The sequence below is a fragment of the Cryptomeria japonica genome, chromosome 4, assembly GCF_030272615.1.
Source record: "Cryptomeria japonica chromosome 4, Sugi_1.0, whole genome shotgun sequence".
Taxonomy (NCBI): domain Eukaryota; kingdom Viridiplantae; phylum Streptophyta; class Pinopsida; order Cupressales; family Cupressaceae; genus Cryptomeria; species Cryptomeria japonica.
In genome coordinates, this window is record NC_081408.1 from 51,599,722 (window position 1) to 51,622,258 (window position 22,537).

At 34.7% G+C, this 22,537-nt stretch overlaps 1 protein-coding gene across 1 annotated transcript; it reads right to left on the bottom strand.

Annotated features, from left to right (window-relative positions):
* Positions 1 to 2,924: 2,924 nt before the first annotated feature.
* On the bottom strand, positions 2,925 to 20,328 carry LOC131874880 (cytochrome P450 750A1-like). Its single transcript, XM_059218817.1, has 3 exons — positions 19,978 to 20,328; positions 18,924 to 19,442; positions 2,925 to 2,948 (listed from the first exon to the last, which is right to left on the bottom strand). The coding sequence occupies exons 1-3, from the start codon at positions 20,326 to 20,328 to the stop codon at positions 2,925 to 2,927; spliced, it is 894 nt and encodes a 297-aa protein (XP_059074800.1).
* Positions 20,329 to 22,537: the final 2,209 nt, after the last annotated feature.

Sequence of the window (22,537 nt, forward strand, 5' to 3'; positions counted from 1 at the left end):
CCCCGAGCGTTCGATCGAGTGAGGGAGAAAAATAGGAGTATGTGTAGGGTAATAATGCCTAACTGGACATGTCGGAGCCAACGATTTGTCATCGCGACAAGCAGAACGAGAAATCAACCATGCGACAACATTCCATTGAGTGAGACTGACGATTTTTTTGCCAACCAAAAAATTGCTGCCCTAATAAAACTCTGAGCATTCGACCGAGGTGGGGGGAAAAATAGGACCATGCATAAGGTAATAATGAATTATATCAAGTATTGTTCATTAAATGAATTATATTGTATTTTTCATTAAATGAATTGTATTGTTCATTGAATGAATTGTATTGTATTGTTGATTAAATGAATTGTATTGTTCATTAAATGAATTGTATTGTATTGTTCATTACATGAATTATATTGTTCATTATAAAAACAACACTTACAATGAAATGTAATGAATTGTATTGTTCATTAAATAGCCATTTATAACCATTGTTAATTATTGGAATGAAGATTAAAGATTTCCATGATAACACCACACACAGATGAGCAACAATTTATATGATCGAATATCAACTTCTGTATCTATAAAAAATGTCAAATGATTACAAATGTATGTCCATACACAAATATGGCATAAATGCCAACTAAAACAAAATGTATGTCTAAATACATGAATGTATGTCCATATACAAAATATACATGCCAACTAGACATGTAAGCATCCCAAAACTATCTATAACATCCTAAGCTGCTGATGGATCGTCAAAATCGATCCTCTTCGCCGCACTGCTCGGCTCTGAAGGATCCTACACAAGAAAAACAAACCACGATTAATATTAGTTATATTATATAATTCACATTCGAAAAGTTAACATAAAAATGAACTATAATTGAACTATTCATGTTTACCTCATCTCCACGTTTTCTCTTCAGCTTTGTAGGACTCTTGATGTATGTCTTCAGTAGAGGAGGTATGTTTTGAATATTTTCATACACAACCTACATATGTTCAGAAACATGACATTGATACAAGTTAGCATATAATTGTCACTGATATTAACAAATTATATCTACTAATCAAAAAATAAAATAAACACACATCTACTCGAGGCATCTCTTCTTCTTCTTCAGGTATACTGGGTGTAGTCATCAAGGATGTGAAGCCAAGAATTCTCTATATATATACACAACAAGTATACGAAACTATCAATCTATGTCTAGACATGTATAATCACTATAAGTTATTTAAACTATTCATTCAATCATATTTGCATTCAATTACCTTTCCCTTGTCTCCAACTACACTACCAGATCCTAAATCACACTACCCCGCACTCATGCTGCTTGTGCCCTACAAGAGTAAAATAAGATATACATGCAAGTTACTACATAATCTAATTAATACCAATATAAATGATGAGCATGTATGTACAATAAAATACAAACGACTAGGTGCAATAATATATGTACCGTCAAGCTATCAAGGCCAAATGAAATGGCCAACAAGGTGCCCTCCTGAATCTGTCTCAACTCATCCTCGGTCATCAACTATTAAATAGAACATGTAAATAAAAATTAGTACTTAATATTATCTAATTTATAAATATTTAATTAAAATATAACATGAACTGTGAAAATACAAATCTTACCACTACATCATCAATGTATGATGATGGTGCCTCCTCGCCTCTAGCATGTGAGGACTCCCCAGGGTATCCTCCAATCTATGTAATAACATTTGGTGCATCATGCATTTCATGCACCTCATAATCTGCATTGTCCATAGGGTGATCGACGGGCTGTCCTACTAGACCCAAGCATATGTGCCCACATATGACACAACTATGGGGCACGCATATGTGTGGAGCCGAGGATGACATGTCAATGCCACCAGATGCACTACTACCATCAAGAGTAGGTTGAGATACTGACACAGCTTGAGAAACCAAAAAGCTACTCAAAGAGTGAATAGTCGATATGGTTTGTGAAGCCGCCTCATGAATGATATCAGGATGTTGCACTGCACGTGGGGGATCAACAGGAGGATAGGGGACATATGGGCCCTGGACTACTCTGACTACCCCAGGTCTATTTTGGGGCATACCTAAACCTACACCCTAGAAAGGTTGGATGTCAAAGTAGTTCACATGTTTGTGTAAAACAAACTTAGCATACAATTTTTTTATAAAATAGAAGGGGATATCAAGATTGTTGTTGGGTGGTTTGTCGAAAACCATCCACCAACTATCCCAAAAGTTTTTCACAATCCCATCATTTGTGCACCATTTAATAGAAAGTTTTGTTTTTTTGGGATCTACGGGCTGACCAGTACAGGGATTGACAAATAATGAGGCGATTTCAGCTTTGGATATGTCAAGATCCTTGATATCCTTATATGACAAGCCATCTGGATATTTTTCCCTCATAGAATCTTGCCACAAAAGGGAGGCATCGTGCTCCTCAGTCATGGTTTCTATACTTTTTATGATCGACATGAGAGGATCAAACATTGGGTTTAGACGAGGGATCCTACGATATACTTCTGCAATCCCCCTCAATTCATTCAAATTTTGTATAATCAAATCCTGAATTGAGGGGGGGTTTGGCAAATGAGGCTTTGGCTATTGTAGTTGTGGTTCGTTAGTGTTTTCATTGTTATCCCCCATTTCTAACCTAATTGAATGTAAACAATTAAATTTAGTTAACAAACTTAAACAATTAGGTATTTGATTTAAAAAAACTTAGTTTCCATTAAAAAAACCATATTTTCAATGAAAAATCAAATAAACATTAACAAAAAATACAAAAAATGAATTAAAATGATTCAAAACAATAAAATTCTTACCTCTTAATCTATCTTTTAGCAATTTTTTGTCAAAAAACCGGATATCAGATGGAGCGGATATCGAATTGTGATGAAATCGCGCGACCCATGAGTTAAAAATGACTCATGGGCTGCCACTGTATTATATCAAATATAATATAATATAATATAATATAATACGTATTGTATTATATTATATATTATAATATAATATAATATTATAATATAATATAATATTATAATAATATATTATATTATATTATATATAATATTATATTATTATATAATATAATATTATATTATTATAATATTATATTATTATATAATATAATATTACAATATATTATATTATATTATATATAATATTATATTATTATATAATATAATATAATATTATATTATATTATAATATTACTGTAAAGCGGAAAATCGCGATCGAACCCTAGTCGTTCTCCCCTCCCCGACTCCAAGGAGAAAGGAGGTCACTAGGATTGACAGTTTTCACTTAGGAGAGACTTTACATTCAAAAGAGGGGTTGAAACCCACAAGATCCAATCCCACACAATGCAGGATTGGATTCTAAATGAGTTTCAAGGGTTGTGATAGCAAGGCTACCCTCTTTTGTAAAGAATGTAGATAGAAGGATTGAATTAGGAGTGTAGGTGAAAGTAAGAAAGATTCGTTTGCAGACAGAAATAGAAACATGGGATGAAGTTGCGGACCTGGAATTAGCAGTAAAATGTCGAGACGGTGCTGTCCTGCAAATTTGAGCGAAAGTTGACAGGATGATGGCGCCCGGCGTGCACACAGTCCTCCGAAAAATTCGCAAAACGAAGTGGGATCTGTTCGTCTCTGCACAAGGGTTCCAAATCTTCAATTACAGCCGCGTACCTGCAACCTACACACAGAAAAGAGAGGACAATTGGGGGGTTAGGGATTAGGGGTTTGCCCTTAGGTCAAACCTCGGTTTTGGAATTAACCAAGAAATGAGAATGCTGTAAATGTAAATGATTGTAATGTAAACAAGTACTGATACCTTGTTGTAAGAATGTTTGTATTCTTACATGCAAAGGTGTAATGTTGTTGTATGTTGTATGTTGTGAGTGATCTCCTCTTCAATGGTTGAATCCTTATCTTGAATGCAACACTTAGCCTTGAATGGAGACTTAGAATGCTCAATTGCTTGAAGGAATGCTTGAATGCTTGAATGTTTTCCTAGTGCTTCCGCCTCTTGTACACATATGTCCTTCCTTCTTTTTTTTTTCAAAATGGGAGAGGAAATGTAATTTATATACTTGTCAATTAGGGTTAAAAGACTAATTTTTCCGACCTTAGGCTGACTTAGAAATAATATTTTCCAATTTGCAAACTTAAAGACCCACTGCCCCATAAGAGGCCGGGCCCAAAATAGGGCTAGGGATCAGGGCGCTGGGCGCCATGGTCCTGGGGGACCAGGGTGCTGGGCACCCTCGTCCTGAAGGACTAGGGCGCTGGGCACCATGGTCCCACCTCCCGGGACAGCAGGGTGCAAGGAGGGATCATGCGAAGGTGCTGAAAAATGCAGTTTTTGGTGTCGTAAACAAGTTATGGGGTCTCCATTCAGGTTTAGTGTTGTGTCACCATCGTGAAGACCCAAATGCAGTCGAAATTGCAAGTGTCACAATTTTAGGACACTACATTTAGCCCCCACTTTAGCAGGAGTATAAGCGTATGCCCATACTTCTGGTAAAGTACAAGGAAACAAGATTGAAAGACTTTCACCACGTCAAGGAGGCCAGATACACCAAGCCCCCGGTGGACTAAGGATCTTACGGCTTCGGTTGACAAAGTAAAAGGGAAGATCATGAGGGAGAACCATGACTTTCAGTAGTAAGGTTCCCTCACTATGAGTCATGTAAGAAAAATACCAAAAATTTTCAAGGAAAACTAAGTTCGCCAAGAAATTTTCAAGTATCCTAAAGAGATAGACGGGGTGTATGCCCCCCTACATTAAAGTGATCTCACATGCCTCATCGGGGGTGATTGCTTTAAGGTAGTGATACACATAAGAAATGAGAAGGGAAAGGAGCACGTTATCGCAAAGATTTAGCCCCCAAGTTTGAGATAAACCCAAGGATAATAGACACAAAACACAAAGCACAAGGTGACTTCGCTTTCCTCAGGGTCAGTATGCTGTATGATAATTCATGTATATCATATGTATGTATGCATAATTGTTCTTCATTCCTCAATCAAGGAAGGTCACCTAGAAGAAGGGAACACATGTGTCTTTTGAGTCAACATGAGAGAGACCAAAAGAGATCTCAATGCTTTGCATCGTCCTCAAGTAGACAACACTAAGGACAAAAAATAGAAGAATGAGAATAACACATAGAAGAAGTAACAAAAGAAAGAGAGGAGGAGAGAGTCTGCTATGCTAATGAAACTAGTCTAGCACGTCATCTACCCCCCGATCTTGCTGATCAATATTTCGGGAAGGTAGGAAACACGCTAGAGGAGGAACATCCAACACAGTAGATGGAGCTATCACAAGATCCAAACAAGGGCTATGTTCATGTTCCAAGCCATGTTGTTCTTGTCTAGGAGCTAGGATAAGTGCTTTAGAAAATTCGTTAGATAAATGGTTATCAACATCAACATATTCATATTCACTATCAGAAGAAAGAGGAGTAGCATTTTCATCATGAATAACATTTTCATCTATATCATCATCAAGATTTATGAAAATAGGATCTTTAACTCGCACAGGATCAAAACCATCATGCATCTTATGTTTAGGAGATTTTGGCTCAATTTCCGACTGAGGAGAAAATGGAATAATACTATCTAAAGGTGTTTTTGGGGATTGCAAAGTTTGAGAAGCAGCTACCTGAGCTCTAAGACGACGCTTTTGTCGGTGTTCACGCACAGAACGATTTCGTCTAGTCTTAGTAGCAAGTTGAGAAGATTGAGGAGGAGGAATGTTCTCATCCTTATCACTTGGGTGTTTAGGTTGTGGTCTGTTAGGTTGGGTAATAGGAGAAGAGGAAGGTCTCTTCTCTCTATAAAAGGAAGGAGGAGGAACTGCTCCATATAAAGGAGGAATATTTGGTTTAGGAAGGAGACCAAGTCCATCATGACGAGGAGGCATAGGTCTACTTTTAGAAAATTTATTAGACATAGACATAGTCACATCCATAGGAATTGGTTGGGAATCTTCTTGAGGAAAGACATTAGTTTTATCTTTCAAATGAAGAACTTCCTTCTCAAAAATGATAGGAATATCAAGTTTGGGTTTTCTAGGTTCACTTATAGATAGGATCATATCTTTTTTCCACTTTTGATAAGATTTGAAAAGATGATCACTTCGCGGTGGAAGAGATTGGAATTGTTTAGGCAAAAAATAATCAATAGGAATGCTAGAAGTTCTTTCAGCTGGTTTAAAGAGACTATGATTGACAGTAACAACTTCACCATTATGGGGAAATTTCAAACACTTGTGGATAGGAGAAGCAATAGCTTTCATGGAAGATAGCCAAGGATAGCCTAGCTTCACACGAAATTGTTTGGATGAAGGAATAATAGCAAAGTCCACATCAAGGGATTTGTTATGGACCTCAATAGGTAATGTAATAGAACCAATTGCAGGAGAAGAAAATGCATCAAATAATTTCACAACCACATTTTTTTTGTCATAGATCACTTGATTCAATTGCAAAGTAAAAAGAAATTCTTTAGTAATAACATTAACCATGCAAGAGGGATCAATAAGCACTCCACGGCAAGGTGTATTCTTGACTTTTGCAACTATATATAAAGGACCATCAGGTGCCTTGATAGTTTCACTGGAATCAAATGTGATGGAAGGTTCTTTAGGGAGTTTCTGCTGCTCTACAAAGTTAATCACATTCGGAGTCATAGACACAAGACCATCAGATGAGAAAGAGGAATCATTAGTCTCAATCACATTAGAGGTATGAGAAGGTAATGGATCAGTAAAAATCTTAAGATTTTGGTTAGGAGGAGCTACATATGTGTTGCCTTTATCATTCACACCAGAGACAGAGATAGTATTATTATCAATCAGATCTTGAATTTTACCCTTTAAAGCGAAACATTTTTCAGTATCATGCCCAAGTTGACGATGAAATTGACAAAAAGATTTGTTATCAAAGTAGGGCGAATTAATCTTTGCAGGATCTATTTGCTTTATAGGAGGGAGAGTAAGCACATTTTGTTCCAATAACTTATTCATAATACTATGCAATGATTCATTCAAAGGAGTAAACTTTCTTTCTTTCTTGAAAAATTTAGAAATAGGAGGCACACCTGATGCTACATTCAGATTGTTGTTGATGATGTTTTCATTGAGCTTGATGGATTCTCTATTCGGTTTAAACTTCCCAAATGGTTGTTGACTACTATCACCCTTATCACTCGGAGCCATAGGATTTGCTTGTTCCATTTGACTCACAGTCAGTTGATAATTGTGAAGAGTTGCACATAACTGTTGGAAAGAAGTAAACTCAGAAAACAGAAGTTTTTCTGTAATATCTTTTTGTAAATTAGAAATAAAGATTCTTTGAATATCATTGTCAAGTACTGGAAAAGAAATTTGAGCATACAAATGCTTATATCTACCAATGAAATCAGTCACTTTTTCTTTAACACCTTGTTTACAATGCATTAAATCAATCAAAGTAACTTTAGGACTTATATTGTTTTGAAATTGTTGAATAAAAGCATTTGCAAGTTGTTGGAAACAAGTAATAGAATAAGAAGGCAACGAGCAATACCATTGTAGGGCTTTATCTCTTAATGTCCTAGTAAACAGTTTTGCAAGCAACCTTTGGTCATGAGCAAAATCGGTACATATTGTTTGAAAGGTCTTAACATGTGTTAGAGGATCACCCTTACCACTATAAAGCTCCAAATGCAGGATTTCAACATGTTTAGGGGGGATAGCTCGAACAATGTCAAGAGAAAGTGGGCTCGCAACATCAAATGTGGGCACACTAAACTTAGATTGATTCATAGAGGCAATTTGTTGCTGCAAAGAAGAGACAGTTTGTGCAAGATTGTTAATGGTCGCTTCAGTTGAAGAGTTCATATTAGACGTGTTGGATTGTGATGGAGGTATTATGTTATTGAAAGAAGGTATTGATTGAGAGTAAGGTGGTGGAACGCTATGATAGTTAGTCATAGGGGATGATTGGAAAGGAGGAACACTACAAGGAGGAATGGAATGGTTAAATGAATTGCCCCCTTGCGCCATGTTCATTTGTGAAGATGTAATAGGGACACTTATTGAAGGAATGAATGAAGAAGTCAGATTGAATGAAGGAAGAGGGTTAATTGAAGAAGAAGGATTGCCCCCATGACTAGTGATCATAGGCGGAATGTCTTGTATTGAAGTGGTCATTATGTTTGATGTAAAGGTAGCTATGGTAGCAATAGAAGTTGTCAAAGGAATAGAATGATTGACTTGAGTAGGAGGTTGTGTATAACCTAAAGCTTCAGCACAACTCTTCATAGGCATCACATTCGAATCCACAATGTGTGCAATACCACGCAAAATATCAATTCCATTCTTATCACTTTGAACCATACGTTTTAGACCCTCAATTAAGGAAAGAGCTTGACTACCGGGGTATTCTTGAGACATCCATTGCTGAAAATCATCAAATTGGTTATCCAATTTTGAAAGTTGTTCTACAGAAACCTCATGGAGAGCTTCTTCATCATTAGGAGGATTAGAGGAATTACCTGTGTCCTTGTTAAAAAGGCCATTCAAATTAGGTTCCATCTCCTCAGTAATTAAGCCTTGGAAAGACTTAATTCTAAGGCTTCGTCTAATAGTGTAAGTAGGGCTTATTGTTGTAAAACTCATGCACTAGAAGATTTTGAATTTAGGGGTAGCAAATTTCAATAAAATCAGCCAATCTCCTAGATTTAAGCTGTTAAATGCAATCAGAACAATCTCTCAAAATTTTAGAAAAAATGTCAGGGATCGTGGTGAACGGAGTGCACACAGTCCTGGCAACTTTTTTCAAAATTTTCAGGGATGAAAGTTATGATGATTTTAGAGCTAATCTAAAAAAATTGATTGATTTTATGATCTGTAGATAGGCAAAATTAAAGTTGCAATCTCAAAATTGAACCCTACCAAGATTGTTGAAAAATGCAAAATTTGAATTTTGAAAAAGAGAGGGAAACTAAAATTTTGAATTTTATGATTTTAGAGGGAATAATAAAAGTAATGCCAGTTTTGAAATTTAAAAGTTGACTCAATTTCGCGCAAAATTCAATTTTGGAAAGTGGAAATCAAAGTTGGTGTAATTAAACACTTAATTTCAAAAGTCACAAATTGCAAAAAATTGAATAAAGCACTGAAACTTTGAATGAATGCTGACACACTTTTCAGATTTAGGACAGTAAGAACACAATTTTGACACAAAATTTCAATTTCAACAATTTTTGAATGATTAGGAGCCTTAATCCAAGCAATCACTAGACCAATTTTGACTTTAATTTTGCAAGTGTTAGAATTGATGAAATCAGCCAAGATTCTAGATTTTAGCAGAAAAATACAGTAAGATCTAGCTCCTGAAATTTTAGAAAAAATGTCGGGGACGATGGCGCTCAGGGTGCACACGGTCCTCGTAACTTTTTTCCAAATTTTTAGGGATGAAAGATATTATGATTTTGTTGCGAAATCCAAAGTTACAGCCGATTTGGAGATGTTTTGATCAGTGAAATCGTCGGTCAAAGGTTGAATCAAGAGGGTTTTAAAAATTAGGGTTTTGACACTTAACCACTTAATTTTCAAAATTAAAGCACAAATATGAATTGACAATTTTCAATAGAAAGGTAGATCTGAAACAAGCATTAACCATTAAACATTTCACAAGCTCAATTACTAAAAAGAAAATTTAGGGTTTTTATGCAATTAACCTCTAAAATTTGCAAAAGATCAAACATGGAAATGTAATCAAGGAAGCCAATTTTTCAGATCTAACCATGAATAATCAGAATTAGGATGTTCACGTCAGGTTCACCAAAATGTAAAGCGGAAAATCGCGATCGAACCCTAGTCGTTCTCCCCTCCCCGACTCCAAGGAGAAAGGAGGTCACTAGGATTGACAGTTTTCACTTAGGGGAGACTTTACATTCATAAGAGGGGTTGAAACCCACAAGATCCAATCCCACACAATGCAGGATTGGATTCTAAATGAGTTTCAAGGGTTGTGACAGCAAGGCTACCCTCTTTTGTAAAGAATGTAGATAGAAGGATTGAATTAGGAGTGTAGGTGAAAGTAAGAAAGATTCGTTTGCAGACAGAAATAGAAACATGGGATGAAGCTGCGGACCTGGAATTAGCAGTAAAATGTTGAGACAGTGTTGTCCTGCAAATTTGAGCAAAATTTTACGGGACGATGGCGCTCGGCGTGCACACGGTCCTCCGAAAAATCCGCGAAACGAAGGGGGATCTGTTCGTCTCTACACAAGGGTTCCAGATCTTCAATTACAGCCGCGTACCTACAACCTACACACAGAAAAGAGAGGATGATTGGGGGGTTAGGGATTAGGGGTTTGCCCTTAGGTCAAACCCCGGTTTTGGAATTAACCAAGAAATGAGAATGCTGTAAATGATTGTAATGTAAACAAGTACTGATACCTTGTTGTAAGAATGTTTGTATTCTTACATGCGAAGGTGTAATGTTGTTGTATGTTGTATGTTGTGAGTGATCTCCTCTTCAATGGTTGAATCCTTATCTTGAATGCAACACTTAGCCTTGAATGGAGACTTAGAATGCTCAATTGCTTGAAGGAATGCTTGAATGCTTGAATGTTTTCCTAGCGCTTCCGCCTCTTGCACACATATGTCCTTCCTTCTTTTTTTTTTCAAAATGGGAGAGGAAATGTAATTTATATACTTGTCAATTAGGGTTAAAAGACTGATTTTTCCGACCTTAGGCCAACCTAGAAACAATATTTTCCAATTTGCAAACTTAAAGACCCCCTGCCCCATAAGAGGCCGGGCCCAAAATAGGGCCAGGGACCAGGGCGCTGGGCGCCCTAGTCTTGAAGGACCAGGGCGCTAGGCACCATGGTCCCACCTCCCGGGACAACAGGGTGCAAGGAGGGATCATGCCAAGGTGCTGAAAAATGCAGTTTTTGGTGTCATAAACAAGTTTCGGGGTCTCCATTCAGGTTTAGTGTTGCATCGCCATTGTGAAGACCCAAATGCAGTCAAAATTGCAAGTGTCACAATTTTAGGACGCTGCAATTACATTATTATGTTATATATAATACAATATTACATTATTATGTTATATATAATATAATATTATATTATATTATATCATATTATATTATATTATATATAATATAATATTACATTATTATGTTATATATAATATAATATTATATTATATTATATTATATATAATATTATATTATATTATATATAATATTATATTATATTATATATAATATTATATTATATTATATATAATATTATATTACATTATATATAATATTATATTATATTATATATAATATTATATTATATTATATATAATATTATATTATATTATATATAATATAATATTACATTATAATATAATAATATATTATATTATATATATTATATAATATAATAATAGATTATATATTATATAATATGTAACATATAATATATTTTTTAAATTAAAATTACAAATAAAAATCGGATATCCGATTTGCATAGGTAATTACCAGGCCAAGGTGCATTGACACCCAGGCCAAGCAAAAAGTCAACATAGATTTTCGCATTTTTAGGCGAGTGAAGAAGGCTATTTTTTTCACATCGCCACTTTTTGGCCCCCCTTGATCTTGTACTAACCCATAAATTTTGAAATACATCCTATAAACTTATTATAAGTGACATTGATAATTTAAATTTGAAATCAGCTTGCCTATTGAATTTTTAAATTATTTAAAAAATAAGTCTTTTGTATATTGAAATGTGTTGTTTTATTATTTAAATTATTTTTTTACGTTCATACTAATTCAATCTAAAATCAACATTTATGCCATCATAGGCAAATGGTGACCATGGTTGTGACAAGGATAACCAAGGTAGTAAGCATTTGAAAGTGAAATAGTAATTTTTCCAAATATGTTTCAAATAATGCTAAAGATTATGTATTTTTTCTTATAAATCTCATATTTCTCTTCTAGGATGATAATCTTGGTCCCTCATTTATTAGATAAGTATAGATATCAAGGTCCATGTGATAACCCTATAGAGCATTTTGTAATCATGGTCCAACACATGGAGGCAACTCAACACAAGTGCGTACGACCTCTTGGAAATTTAACAATTCAATTTATAAACCAAATACGCACATGGGTGAATGTCAATAGAGGGTTACACTAGGAACATGAGGCTACTACACACAATGACAATAAGTGATTAACATTACAACTTAGGTAATCAAACATGTTCAACAAGAAGTCAAGTAATAAAAATATACCTAAAAGAAACTAGAGTGCAAAAAATTTCTTAATTTTTAAACTAAGAAAAGAGAGAAAATCATTAGTCATGGCTAAGAGGAAACCTAAAATTTTCAATAGTACTACCAAGATACAAATAGAAAGTTTGCCTACACATTTATCTATCAAATAGATGAATAATTTTTTATTATCTTATCAAGTCCATGAATAGATTTTTTAATTTCTAGTTGTGTTGACACAACTAATTCTATAATTACCTTAGGTCTTCATTCTTATCATCATCTTCTAAGTCTAAAAGTACATGATTTTCCATATTATTTTGGATAGTTATTCAGAGGTGTTACATTGAGACTGCATTCACATTGCAAAATTCAAGTTACACATCAAATCCTCTATTGGGGTTTACAATTGATTTCATAGACTACAAGAGTTTATTTTATTTTTGTTTATGCTTTCAAAGTTCCATTGGGTTTTCTATTCTTTAATTTTCTTTTCTAAAAGTAGTCTATAGTTGTCCAGTCAACCTTTAATTCCTAAAATTGACTCTTTCAAATTTTATAACTTTTCAAATTTTAAATGAATCTTAATAATCCTATTCCCTCCAAGCATTAGCTCAACATATATTTACATGATTAATTTCTATGCCCTTTACTTAGAAGAATTTGATGCATTTCATTTTGTACCATCTAGGATTTCACAAGTTCTCTCTCATTGTAAGGCATTGCAAAACTACAATGATGCAATAAAGGTAATCTAGATTTGCATTTAATCATTTCTGAAGCACAAACATGTTTGAAGAGTGTTGTTTTCAAAATTTACATATATTTTAATAGGCTAGCCTAGGAACATGTGGCCACTAGTGACATAAAATTGACCTTACCAACGTATTCTTAAATAATACTAACTATTAGGTATTGCAATGGGTAAAATAAAAAAGAGATAAATAAGACAAAACGAACAAAATATTATATAAAATACAAAATAAAGACCACAAATATATTACATTTCTATAATTGCATGCTTTACTATGATGTCTTAACTTGATCTAATCTAGAAAAATAGAATATTCAACTTTCTTTGATAAACAATAGATTGTCATCTTTCATCTAAATTTCATTATTATTTCAAACCTTTATACAAAATTTAATCACATAATTAAATGTATATATTTTCCTTTCAATTTTTTAATTTTTATTTTTTTAGATAAACTCAAACAACATTAAACTACAAACAATTTATACCCATAAAAAATTCCATGTAATTGGATTAGCATAGTCTAAATATAGGAGAAAGTTTATAAAAAACTAATCATAGATGATGTCTGAAGGTAGAAATTGCATCTCTTCTATTGAACTACTTCTGCTTTGGAACTTCTATTACAGCCAAAAGAGAAACTTCAAGTGGCCTATGTAATATTGGAGCAAGGCTCGCAAGTTAGGGTTAGAACTACAAACTTTTCTAAAAGAGATAAATATTTCACGAGGAAAGATAAATGATATATTATTGAGATAATTTACAAATGTACAATAGCCTTTCTTAAATAGACAAGAGAGTATGAGGTAGTTACAACAACCCTTGATACAAAATTAAATGCATGATGCATTTTGAAACTAATATTAAATAACTAAATTATGACAACAAACTTATGCCAACTAAACTTAAGTAGGTTTAAAGTGTAAATGACATTTAATAACAACTATCATGTATGGCTAAACTTTAAAATTATAAATGCCTAAGTTGGACTTGATTATGAGTATATAATATCTACTCCAATGCCCCCCTTAAGTGCAACTTAGGGAGAAAAATTATTATACAATATAAGATGCATTATGAGACCCAAAAACAACGTCATATTAGGTATCCATGGATAACTAATCATGCAACTAATCTCTTACAAATAAAGAAGAGGAAAAAACATCATGAAACAAAAATCCTCTCCAAAAAAGAAATATCGTAAATCATGTATAAGTGAAAGACAAAGTGATACATGATGTAATCAAAACGAATATGTACAACCTCTGGATTGAGTTGAACACACCTAACTATCCTCCTTAATATTTTATTTGTTTATAAATAGCTAACATTATTCAAGTGTGATATTAAAATGATCTTTACCAAACTATATATTTAAAATCCTAACTTAGAAGCTTGTGGATAATTTCAAGGAAGGGATGGCAAAACGATGATTTTTTCTTGCAACAGCGAGTCCAATCTCTTCATCCATATTCAAATTGTAGTACCCCTACCGTAATCGATCTCTAACCTAGGTTTAATCGTGATTAGTTATCTTGATATTATGATTATAATCAGATGTTGATTTTACGCATAGCTATCGATGTGGTTCTCACACTAGTTGTATGCAGGTTATTCAGTGTACCTATTTCGTGATTTTAGTATCGGACTAACGCTTTCAGTAAATTTTATAAATGTATGCATGTATGATCTTTTGTTGCAGGAGATTTCAGGTACGAAGTCGCATGAGTGTGAGGTTCGTCGTCACCTGGTTTTGCAGGTTTGAGTGTACCCCTTTTAACCCCTAGAGTCGGATCAGGTGGTCGTAAGACCTTAGTCGACCTTAGTCGTGCTCTAGTGAGCATCGCCAGTCGTCGTCGGTAATCCCTTCTTGTTTGGATTTGCGAGTCGTCTGTTTGGTTGACCTTCTCGGTTTGCATACCTGGTGTGTTTGGCTAATTGATGAATTAGTCCTTAGTAATTTCTTGATTAAATATGCGTTAGTGCATTGATGATTAATGGATTAATTAATCTGGTTTCCGTTAGGCGATTTTCACTGATATTGATTTGCTCGTTTTTTTTTTAACTGGAAGTGAATTCGATTAAATGACTGATTTTGAATATTAAATGCATTATTTATATATGCTGTCGAAATAGAAAGTTTTGTTTTTATTATCGCAATAGATTGACTGTATTCTGTTGGATTATTAAATTTGAACGGCTAAATTTGATTAATTGAGAAAATCGAATTTTGAATTTATAAAGCAAGTTAAATTGTTGTATAGTTGAAAAGAATTAAATTTTGTGAATTAGTTTAAAATAAAAGTTTTAATTCCAAAAATAGAAAATTTTGGGTCAACTCTTCCATATAACCCATTTTGGGAATTTTGGAGAGGATGGACAAATTTGGAGAAGATTTGGCTGGGAAGGGATTTTGGAGGATTTTTGGATGGAGAAGGAAGGATTTGGGCAGCTGGAGATTAGGATTCTTCAGCGGATCTTGCCAGGATTGCGTGTTAAGGTAGGATCCAACTCTCTCAATTTTGGTTTTGGTTTGGAATGATAATGGAGATTTTATCTTGGTTTTAGACTCTCCTTCGAATGCCATGTTTATGTTTTGTTTTGGTAATTTAACCAGCTTGGCTGGAAGTGTTTGAGGTGTGATAATTCCTCTTTTTCCTTTGGGCGTTTGAAACCCTTGGTTGTTGAATGGAATGAGCAAACTATCAAGAAATATGATAGTAAACCCAGTTGGTTTAAACCGAACCAGTCCCTTTTTAAAACGAATTTTTATTGAATCAAAATTTGTATTCATTACCGATTTTATGATGGACGTTTGATGAAGTTCGGACTGTGTTTTTTTTTATTAGCAAAATGTTTGTGTTGCATTTCGAACTGGGCATTTTTTATCCTTTTAAATCGGACTGTGTGTTCCATTTAAAAATCTTATCGTATTATGTTTGGAGCTGGGCGTGTGTTTTGCGTTTGGTTCGGACTGTGTATTGGGGATGGGAGGCGGGGAGCGGAGCTCCACCCACTCCCTCCCCTCTCCACCGCCCGCGCCCCCGCGTGTGCCTCCCCCGCGCGTTCCCCATCGCCCCGCTCGTCCCCCGTTCACCTCCGTTCGCTGATGCAGAGCCTGCGGCTCACGGCGGTGGCCGCAGGGGCCGCGGTGGCCGCAGGGCGCCACGGCACCTGCGGGCACCACCGTGGGCGCCGCTCGTGCTCCCCGCGTGTGCCCTAACCCTAGCCTGCGCTTTTAGTGCGCTGTTTTGTTAAAAAAATAAATAAAAATAAATAAATAAAGAACATGGTTTGGTTTAATTGCGTTTTGTTATTCGTAGTTTATAAATGGGGTTTTTCATTAATGTTTTTTTTCCCATTCAAAAAAAAAAAAAGGAATATAGTATTATAATGGTGTTGTTGAATGTATTTCCTTTTAGCATAAAAAAAAAAAAAAGGGGGATGCATATGATATTCTATATCATGTTATGAATATTATATTATTGATTAAGTTAACTAGATCTTAATTTTGATTAAGGAGGCATGATAGTGGCCGATGTTAGTTAACGTTGATTAACTTTATAATGGAGTTATAGGCTAATTGTTAATCAACTTCATTTCGTGACTTTGCCCCTTTCTAATTAAGTTTTACAACTGTTATTTCGAAATTGAATATTGTGCTTTTATTCTTATCATTTGAGTAATTGAAAAGTGGTGAAACCTTTATCGTGGGTGTTTGAATTGAACGATGTGCTTTTGGGAATGATTAGCTGCTTTAGTTTCTCCTTCTACATTTTTATTTCCGTTATTCGCATAATGCATCTGGAAGTGAAATTATGAATCTGTAGAGATTGATTTTTAGTCCAGTATGTTTATGACGTTTTGGGATGGAGATTAAATATCTTATTTTAATCGTTTAAACGGTTGTCTGAATTTTAATAATATGATTTGGTTAAAACTCATTATGGCTTAAACGGCCTGTTCGATGCTTTGAACCTTAGGAGTTAGAAAACCAAGAACAAATTATCCCTTGTTGAGGTAGATAACTGTAATTTGATTTAGATCTTGTAGAAAAACTTGATCGATTTTAATGATTAAATCAATTTGAGAATTCATTGTCCTTTCTGATTATTGCATTGCGAGTTTAATTACTGTATTCGCCTTTAATTACGAAATGGCATGTTTTGCTTGTTTAAAGGACCCTGTCGTAAGGATGATTTGGTGTTCCTGTTTTAGTCCTTGAATTCCGAGTTGACTGTTGTATTGTGATGTTGTCATAATTGGTCATATCCTCTTTGTACGAGTCGAATGATGATTCGTGGTTAACCTTATTTATCAGGTCTCTAGTTGAGTATCGTCAGTAAGTGTTCACCGTTGAATTATGTTTGACCTGATGTTTGTATCTTCTTGAACTCCGTTCGTCTTACCACGTGTATTCCTTGGTTTGAGTTCGTCTGAGTTGGTCTAGTGTCGTATGGGAAAGTGGCCTTCGATTGGGGGCCGCGCCCAAAGTGGCTGCTGGGTAACCCGTCGAAAGTGAGTCTAATAAGTGATAACCTAAATAGATTAGAAAATAATCTCTAAATAAGATAATGTGCCTCACACATGGGACGAATGCTATCATAGATTCGGCATGCTGTGAGAAGGCCTGAAATGGCAAACTACCTTCCTTGTCTTCACGAGAGGATGTGTGGGTCCACATGAGGCTTGGATGGGCCGGAAGTTCGGATTAGGTTGCCAGGGTTACCAGTGTATGGGCCGGGACCTATGAAGACTTGCCATGGTATCCATACCAGGTTGTGTGATGACACTTGTCCCTACGTCTGCTAGTGTGTTGTCGTCTTGTCCTGTTTTGAGTACCTTTGTGAGTCGTCCTTCGTCGTTGCCCTCGTGAGTGTCGGTTTCATGTTAGACCCTTGGGTGGTGATGGTTCAGTTTTATGGATGCTCTCATGGACTCTTATGTTATTAGCTTTGATTATGTTCAGCTGGATCCTGTTTCTTGTAAGGATCGTTTATGTATTTATCGACCGGTGTGGTCGTCTGTATATGTTTATGCATCGCCTTGATGGCTGGATTGTATAGTGTAACCTTTTGTACTCTTAACCTTATTATTTATCCGAGGGGGTCTTGCAGTTGAGCAGACCCGGAGATGTAGCCCTTTAGGGGTGAACTCCGAGATCACTATGGTGTTATGTGATGCGTTCTTTTATGTCTCTTATTTCAGCTTTATCATGTATGATTAATTTATGTAAAATGGTTAAGTGGATAATTGGAATTAACTTTAAATGCTTATATTCAATTCTATCTTGAATGCCATGTAGATCGAATGCATAATTGGTTGAGATGCGATTTATCGTAATGCATGTGTGAAATCGTCATTTTAATGCAATAAATTGGAATATGGAAAGAATGTAACTTAGAGTAATGAATCTTACTCAGTTGATGTTAAGTAATTTTAAATATGCTTGGAAAGATCTCTTTGTTATGATGAAATCCTAGTGTATTAGAATGTAGATGTATGGTTTATAATTTTAATTGGAAAGCTTGAATGAAGTTTATGAATGGACCTTAATGGATGAATCCTTGCTTGTGATTTATATTTCCGTCTTTTGAAAGAAATTGTCTTGATTATGAATTGTCTCGTTATTAAGATATTCAGCTTAATGGATTAATTGTGTGAGCTAAGTGTATTGTGAAAATTTAAGTAATCTCGTTGGGAAACTCTTTAGGAGTTAGTTGAAGTCTTCCGCTATGTAATCTGAATCTTTGATAGCTTGTTGCATCTTATGTGTTGTAGCTTAAAAAAAAAATAAAAATTTTGCACTCTATTCTTGTTATTTTGGCTTATCCCTTCGGGGTTTCCTGGCGGGGCATTACACAAATCAGCAGGATCACCTTCAAGTCTCCAATCAAAGCAATGCCAAAGTTGAGCCAAAACAAAGGACATCTGCCCAATGGCCATATGCCCACCCGGCATCCCCTCCTCCCTATCCCAAAAGGCAGCATATCAAACTCTTGCCCTTGGTAATCAAAAGTCTTACTGCCCATGAATCTTTCGGGTTTGAATTCCTCAGCATCTTCCCACACTGTTGGGTCTCTTCCAGTGGCCCATGTATTGACAAAAAGCATTGTTTTTGCAGATATGGCGTAGCCCTGTGGTCCTACAGTCACAATTTGGCTAGATTCATTTGGGGGCAACAATGTTGCTGGCGGGTAGAGTCGCAAAGACTCTTTAATCACACATTGTAGGTAGTGCATGTTGGGTATATTAGATTCGGTTATCATGCGCTCTTTCCCTACTATAGAATTAATCTCCTCCTGCAGCTTCTTCGCTACCCAAGGGTGTCTGATGAGTGTAGTAATTGTCCATTCCATGCTAGTTGCCGTTGTCTCCATTCCAGAAACAAACAGGTCCTACAAATAAATTATACAACTAATTGCTAGATAAGAAAGTTATCGAAGAATATACAAAATAAATTGAATATTTAGTTAATTCTCGATTATTGACCTTATTACGATGATCAAACTGACTTTTTCAAACATTAATATTCTTATGAAAATATTTGAGTAGGACCTTTCAATGTCAAAGGGTTGAGCTTAATTGATTACAATGTTGAGTTTTTATTGTGGAGATCCAAGTTTCCTTTTTCACAGTGACATCTAAAATGGAATTCTGAGTTTTGACTTTTGATCTTCCATAGTTGGCTTCTAATATGATCATGGTTTCTAAATAAAAATAGATTTCTAAGCAACAACTCTTGACATTATATAACCTATTTCTAATATGTTTACTGACCAGAAATTTATATTGGTGTAATATTATTAGAACTGTCCAATTGGATTGAGAATTCATCTTCCCTAGTCTAAATATTTTACAAAACATCTATCCTAGCAAACAATGAAGAAAACAACACATGCAGCACAAGAGAGGGTAATGGAAGTGACATACAAAGAGAACTCCTTTGACATTTTCTATTGTGAATTCCACCTCCAAAGTCTGTGATTCTACAACATCAAGAAGCACATCCAAAATATCCTTAGTCCACTCGCTCTTCTCCTCCAAAGCCCTCCTCTTCTGCTCAATATGGTCATCAATAATTCTTCCAACAATCCTGTCAAAAAAGTTGTGGGCCTTAACCATCCGTTTCTTGAGACCTTGCAGGTCCATCCAATCTATGGAAGGAATGAAGTCCCCAGTGTTAATAGCAGAAAGAGTGCTGCTAACCTCCCTCACCATAGCTTTAAGCTCACCCCCATTCCCAGTCACATCATCAACAGGAAATCTTGTCCCAGTCAACATCCTTCAAATTATAGCTGAGGTAATATCCAATAAAAACTTGCTAACATTCACAGCAACAGTCCCCTGCTTGCTTTTCTCCCAAATAGATTTCATAGCTAGAGAAACCTCCTCTTCTCTTAGAGACCTAAAGGATTCAAGTCTCTTTGCACTCAGTAACTCCATCACACATACCTTCCTTATGTATGTCAATTAAGGACCATAAGAAGTGAAGCCGATGTTTTTATTATTGTAAGCAATGAGTTTTCCACCAGCAGTAGAAGGTCTGTTGGCAAACACTAAATCATGAGTTTTCAGAAACTCCTTGGCCATCTCAGAAGAAGAGACTACCACACAGGGCAGAGACCCAAGTCTCAAGAACATCACAGGCCCATATTTTTTTGAGAGCTCATACAAACTACGGTGTGGAAGCCTCCCAAGCTGATGGAGGTTTCCTATGATAGGCCATGGAGTTGGCCCCGGACGCAGCTTAGAATTCTTCTTGAACTGCTTTGATAATACCACATAAGGACTAGAAAAGCTAATCCTACAGCAGTTGTTTTGCAACCAAATTGTTCTGATCTTACTCTAAGCATTTCAAAGAAAGCCATTGTGAATAGTTAACACTCTTGCTTAAAATGCTCGTCTGCTCCACCTATATATAAGTATCGTAGTGCTTCTATCTAGACTTATTCCACGAACATGGTAAAACCGAATGGTTTGAATTCAGACTCTTGAGTCAGTAAGTTGTCATTTGTCAAGCAAATATGACAAAGTGGAATAACTTATGAACAGTACTTCTAATTCTGATGAAAACCCTACTTAAAGAAGCCGCTATAGTACTAGGTTACACCCACTAATTTGTCCCTGGACGATAATGACGATAATTGTCGACGACGACTCACAAATTTCTTTGCCTTCACGTGAAGAGGCGCACAATTGAACACAATTTCCTATCGCTGATGTTGAATTATTGTCATGTAGTTGTCGAACTAGTGTCATGTAAAGTGTCGAATTAGTGTCTGTAGTTTTCCTAGTCTATAGAATTAAATTGTATATAATCTGTTTCATTATCAATTTTTGTAATCACATTTCATGATTCATCATTAGCATAAAATATCTAGAGAGCAAGAACGTAAAGATCGTTACAAATTAGTAAGGTTAAATATAAGTAAATGAAAGATTCTAGAATTTAGAAAAGAAGAAATAAAAATTGACTACAAAAAAGAAAAAATGTTTAAATGCAACTCAATTACTAGAATGCTCACAAATTAAATAACAATGAAAATAAAATGGAACGGGTGAAGAGAAGGGTTGTAGAAACCTAATCAAATCCTCAAATAAAAAATATGGACATATAAAAATTAGATAATCAACTTGGATATCAGAACAAGTTAAATATTACAAAAAAATAAATTAATTTTTTTTATTATTGGGAATGTATGTTTTGAAATTCAATAAGTCTAAACAATATGAATCTAAAAATATTAATGCGAATAAATTTATATAATATGAATGATGTAAATGAATATCATATCATAAACATAAGATATCTATAATACAAAAATATCAGTGATACTACTTGAACATATAATATCTATGACATGTATAAAAGTTATATATAATATGTATGAGTAAAGTAAATAAATATCTTATGATATGCATAAGTTAGCTCTATAATACAGAAATATTAGTGATACTACTTGAACATAAAATATCTATGACATATAAAAAGTTATAAATGAATTGTGTATGTGTACAAGATATATATACATACATATATGGAACAAGGTGTGTGTATTCAACTTCTATGAAATTTCTATAAATATTGAAGCAACTAAATTTATATAATAGATATAAATATTATAAATAAATATCACACCATAAACATAAGATAAACTGTAATACAAAAAAGGTCAGTGACTCTACTTGAACATGAATATCTGTAACCTATAAAAGTTATAAATGAGGATAATATAAATCTTATATATGCAAAAATTTAACATATACATTCATAGGCGTATGTGTGTACATACATTTATGGAACATAATTTATACATAATATTTATGACATAACATATGAATATATCAATGGAATATGACTTATATATTATACATGCATATATACAAACATATATGATATATACATATAAATATATATTTAGAAATATACACACATATGTATATGTATATATGGGTGTACATATACATATACATACACATCTACCCATCT

Excerpts from the sequence above, each read along its gene's own strand:
- LOC131874880 (XM_059218817.1), bottom strand. The coding sequence starts at position 20,328 with ATGTTGACTGGGACAAGATTTCCTGTTGATGATGTGACTGGGAATGGG. Across the intron at positions 19,443-19,977 it reads ATGTCAAAGGAGTTCTCTTT|GACCTGTTTGTTTCTGGAAT; the intron begins GTATGTCACTTC and ends ATTTATTTGTAG. Across the intron at positions 2,949-18,923 it reads CTTTGATTGGAGACTTGAAG|TGGCAGCCCATGAGTCATTT; the intron begins GTGATCCTGCTG and ends GATATAATACAG.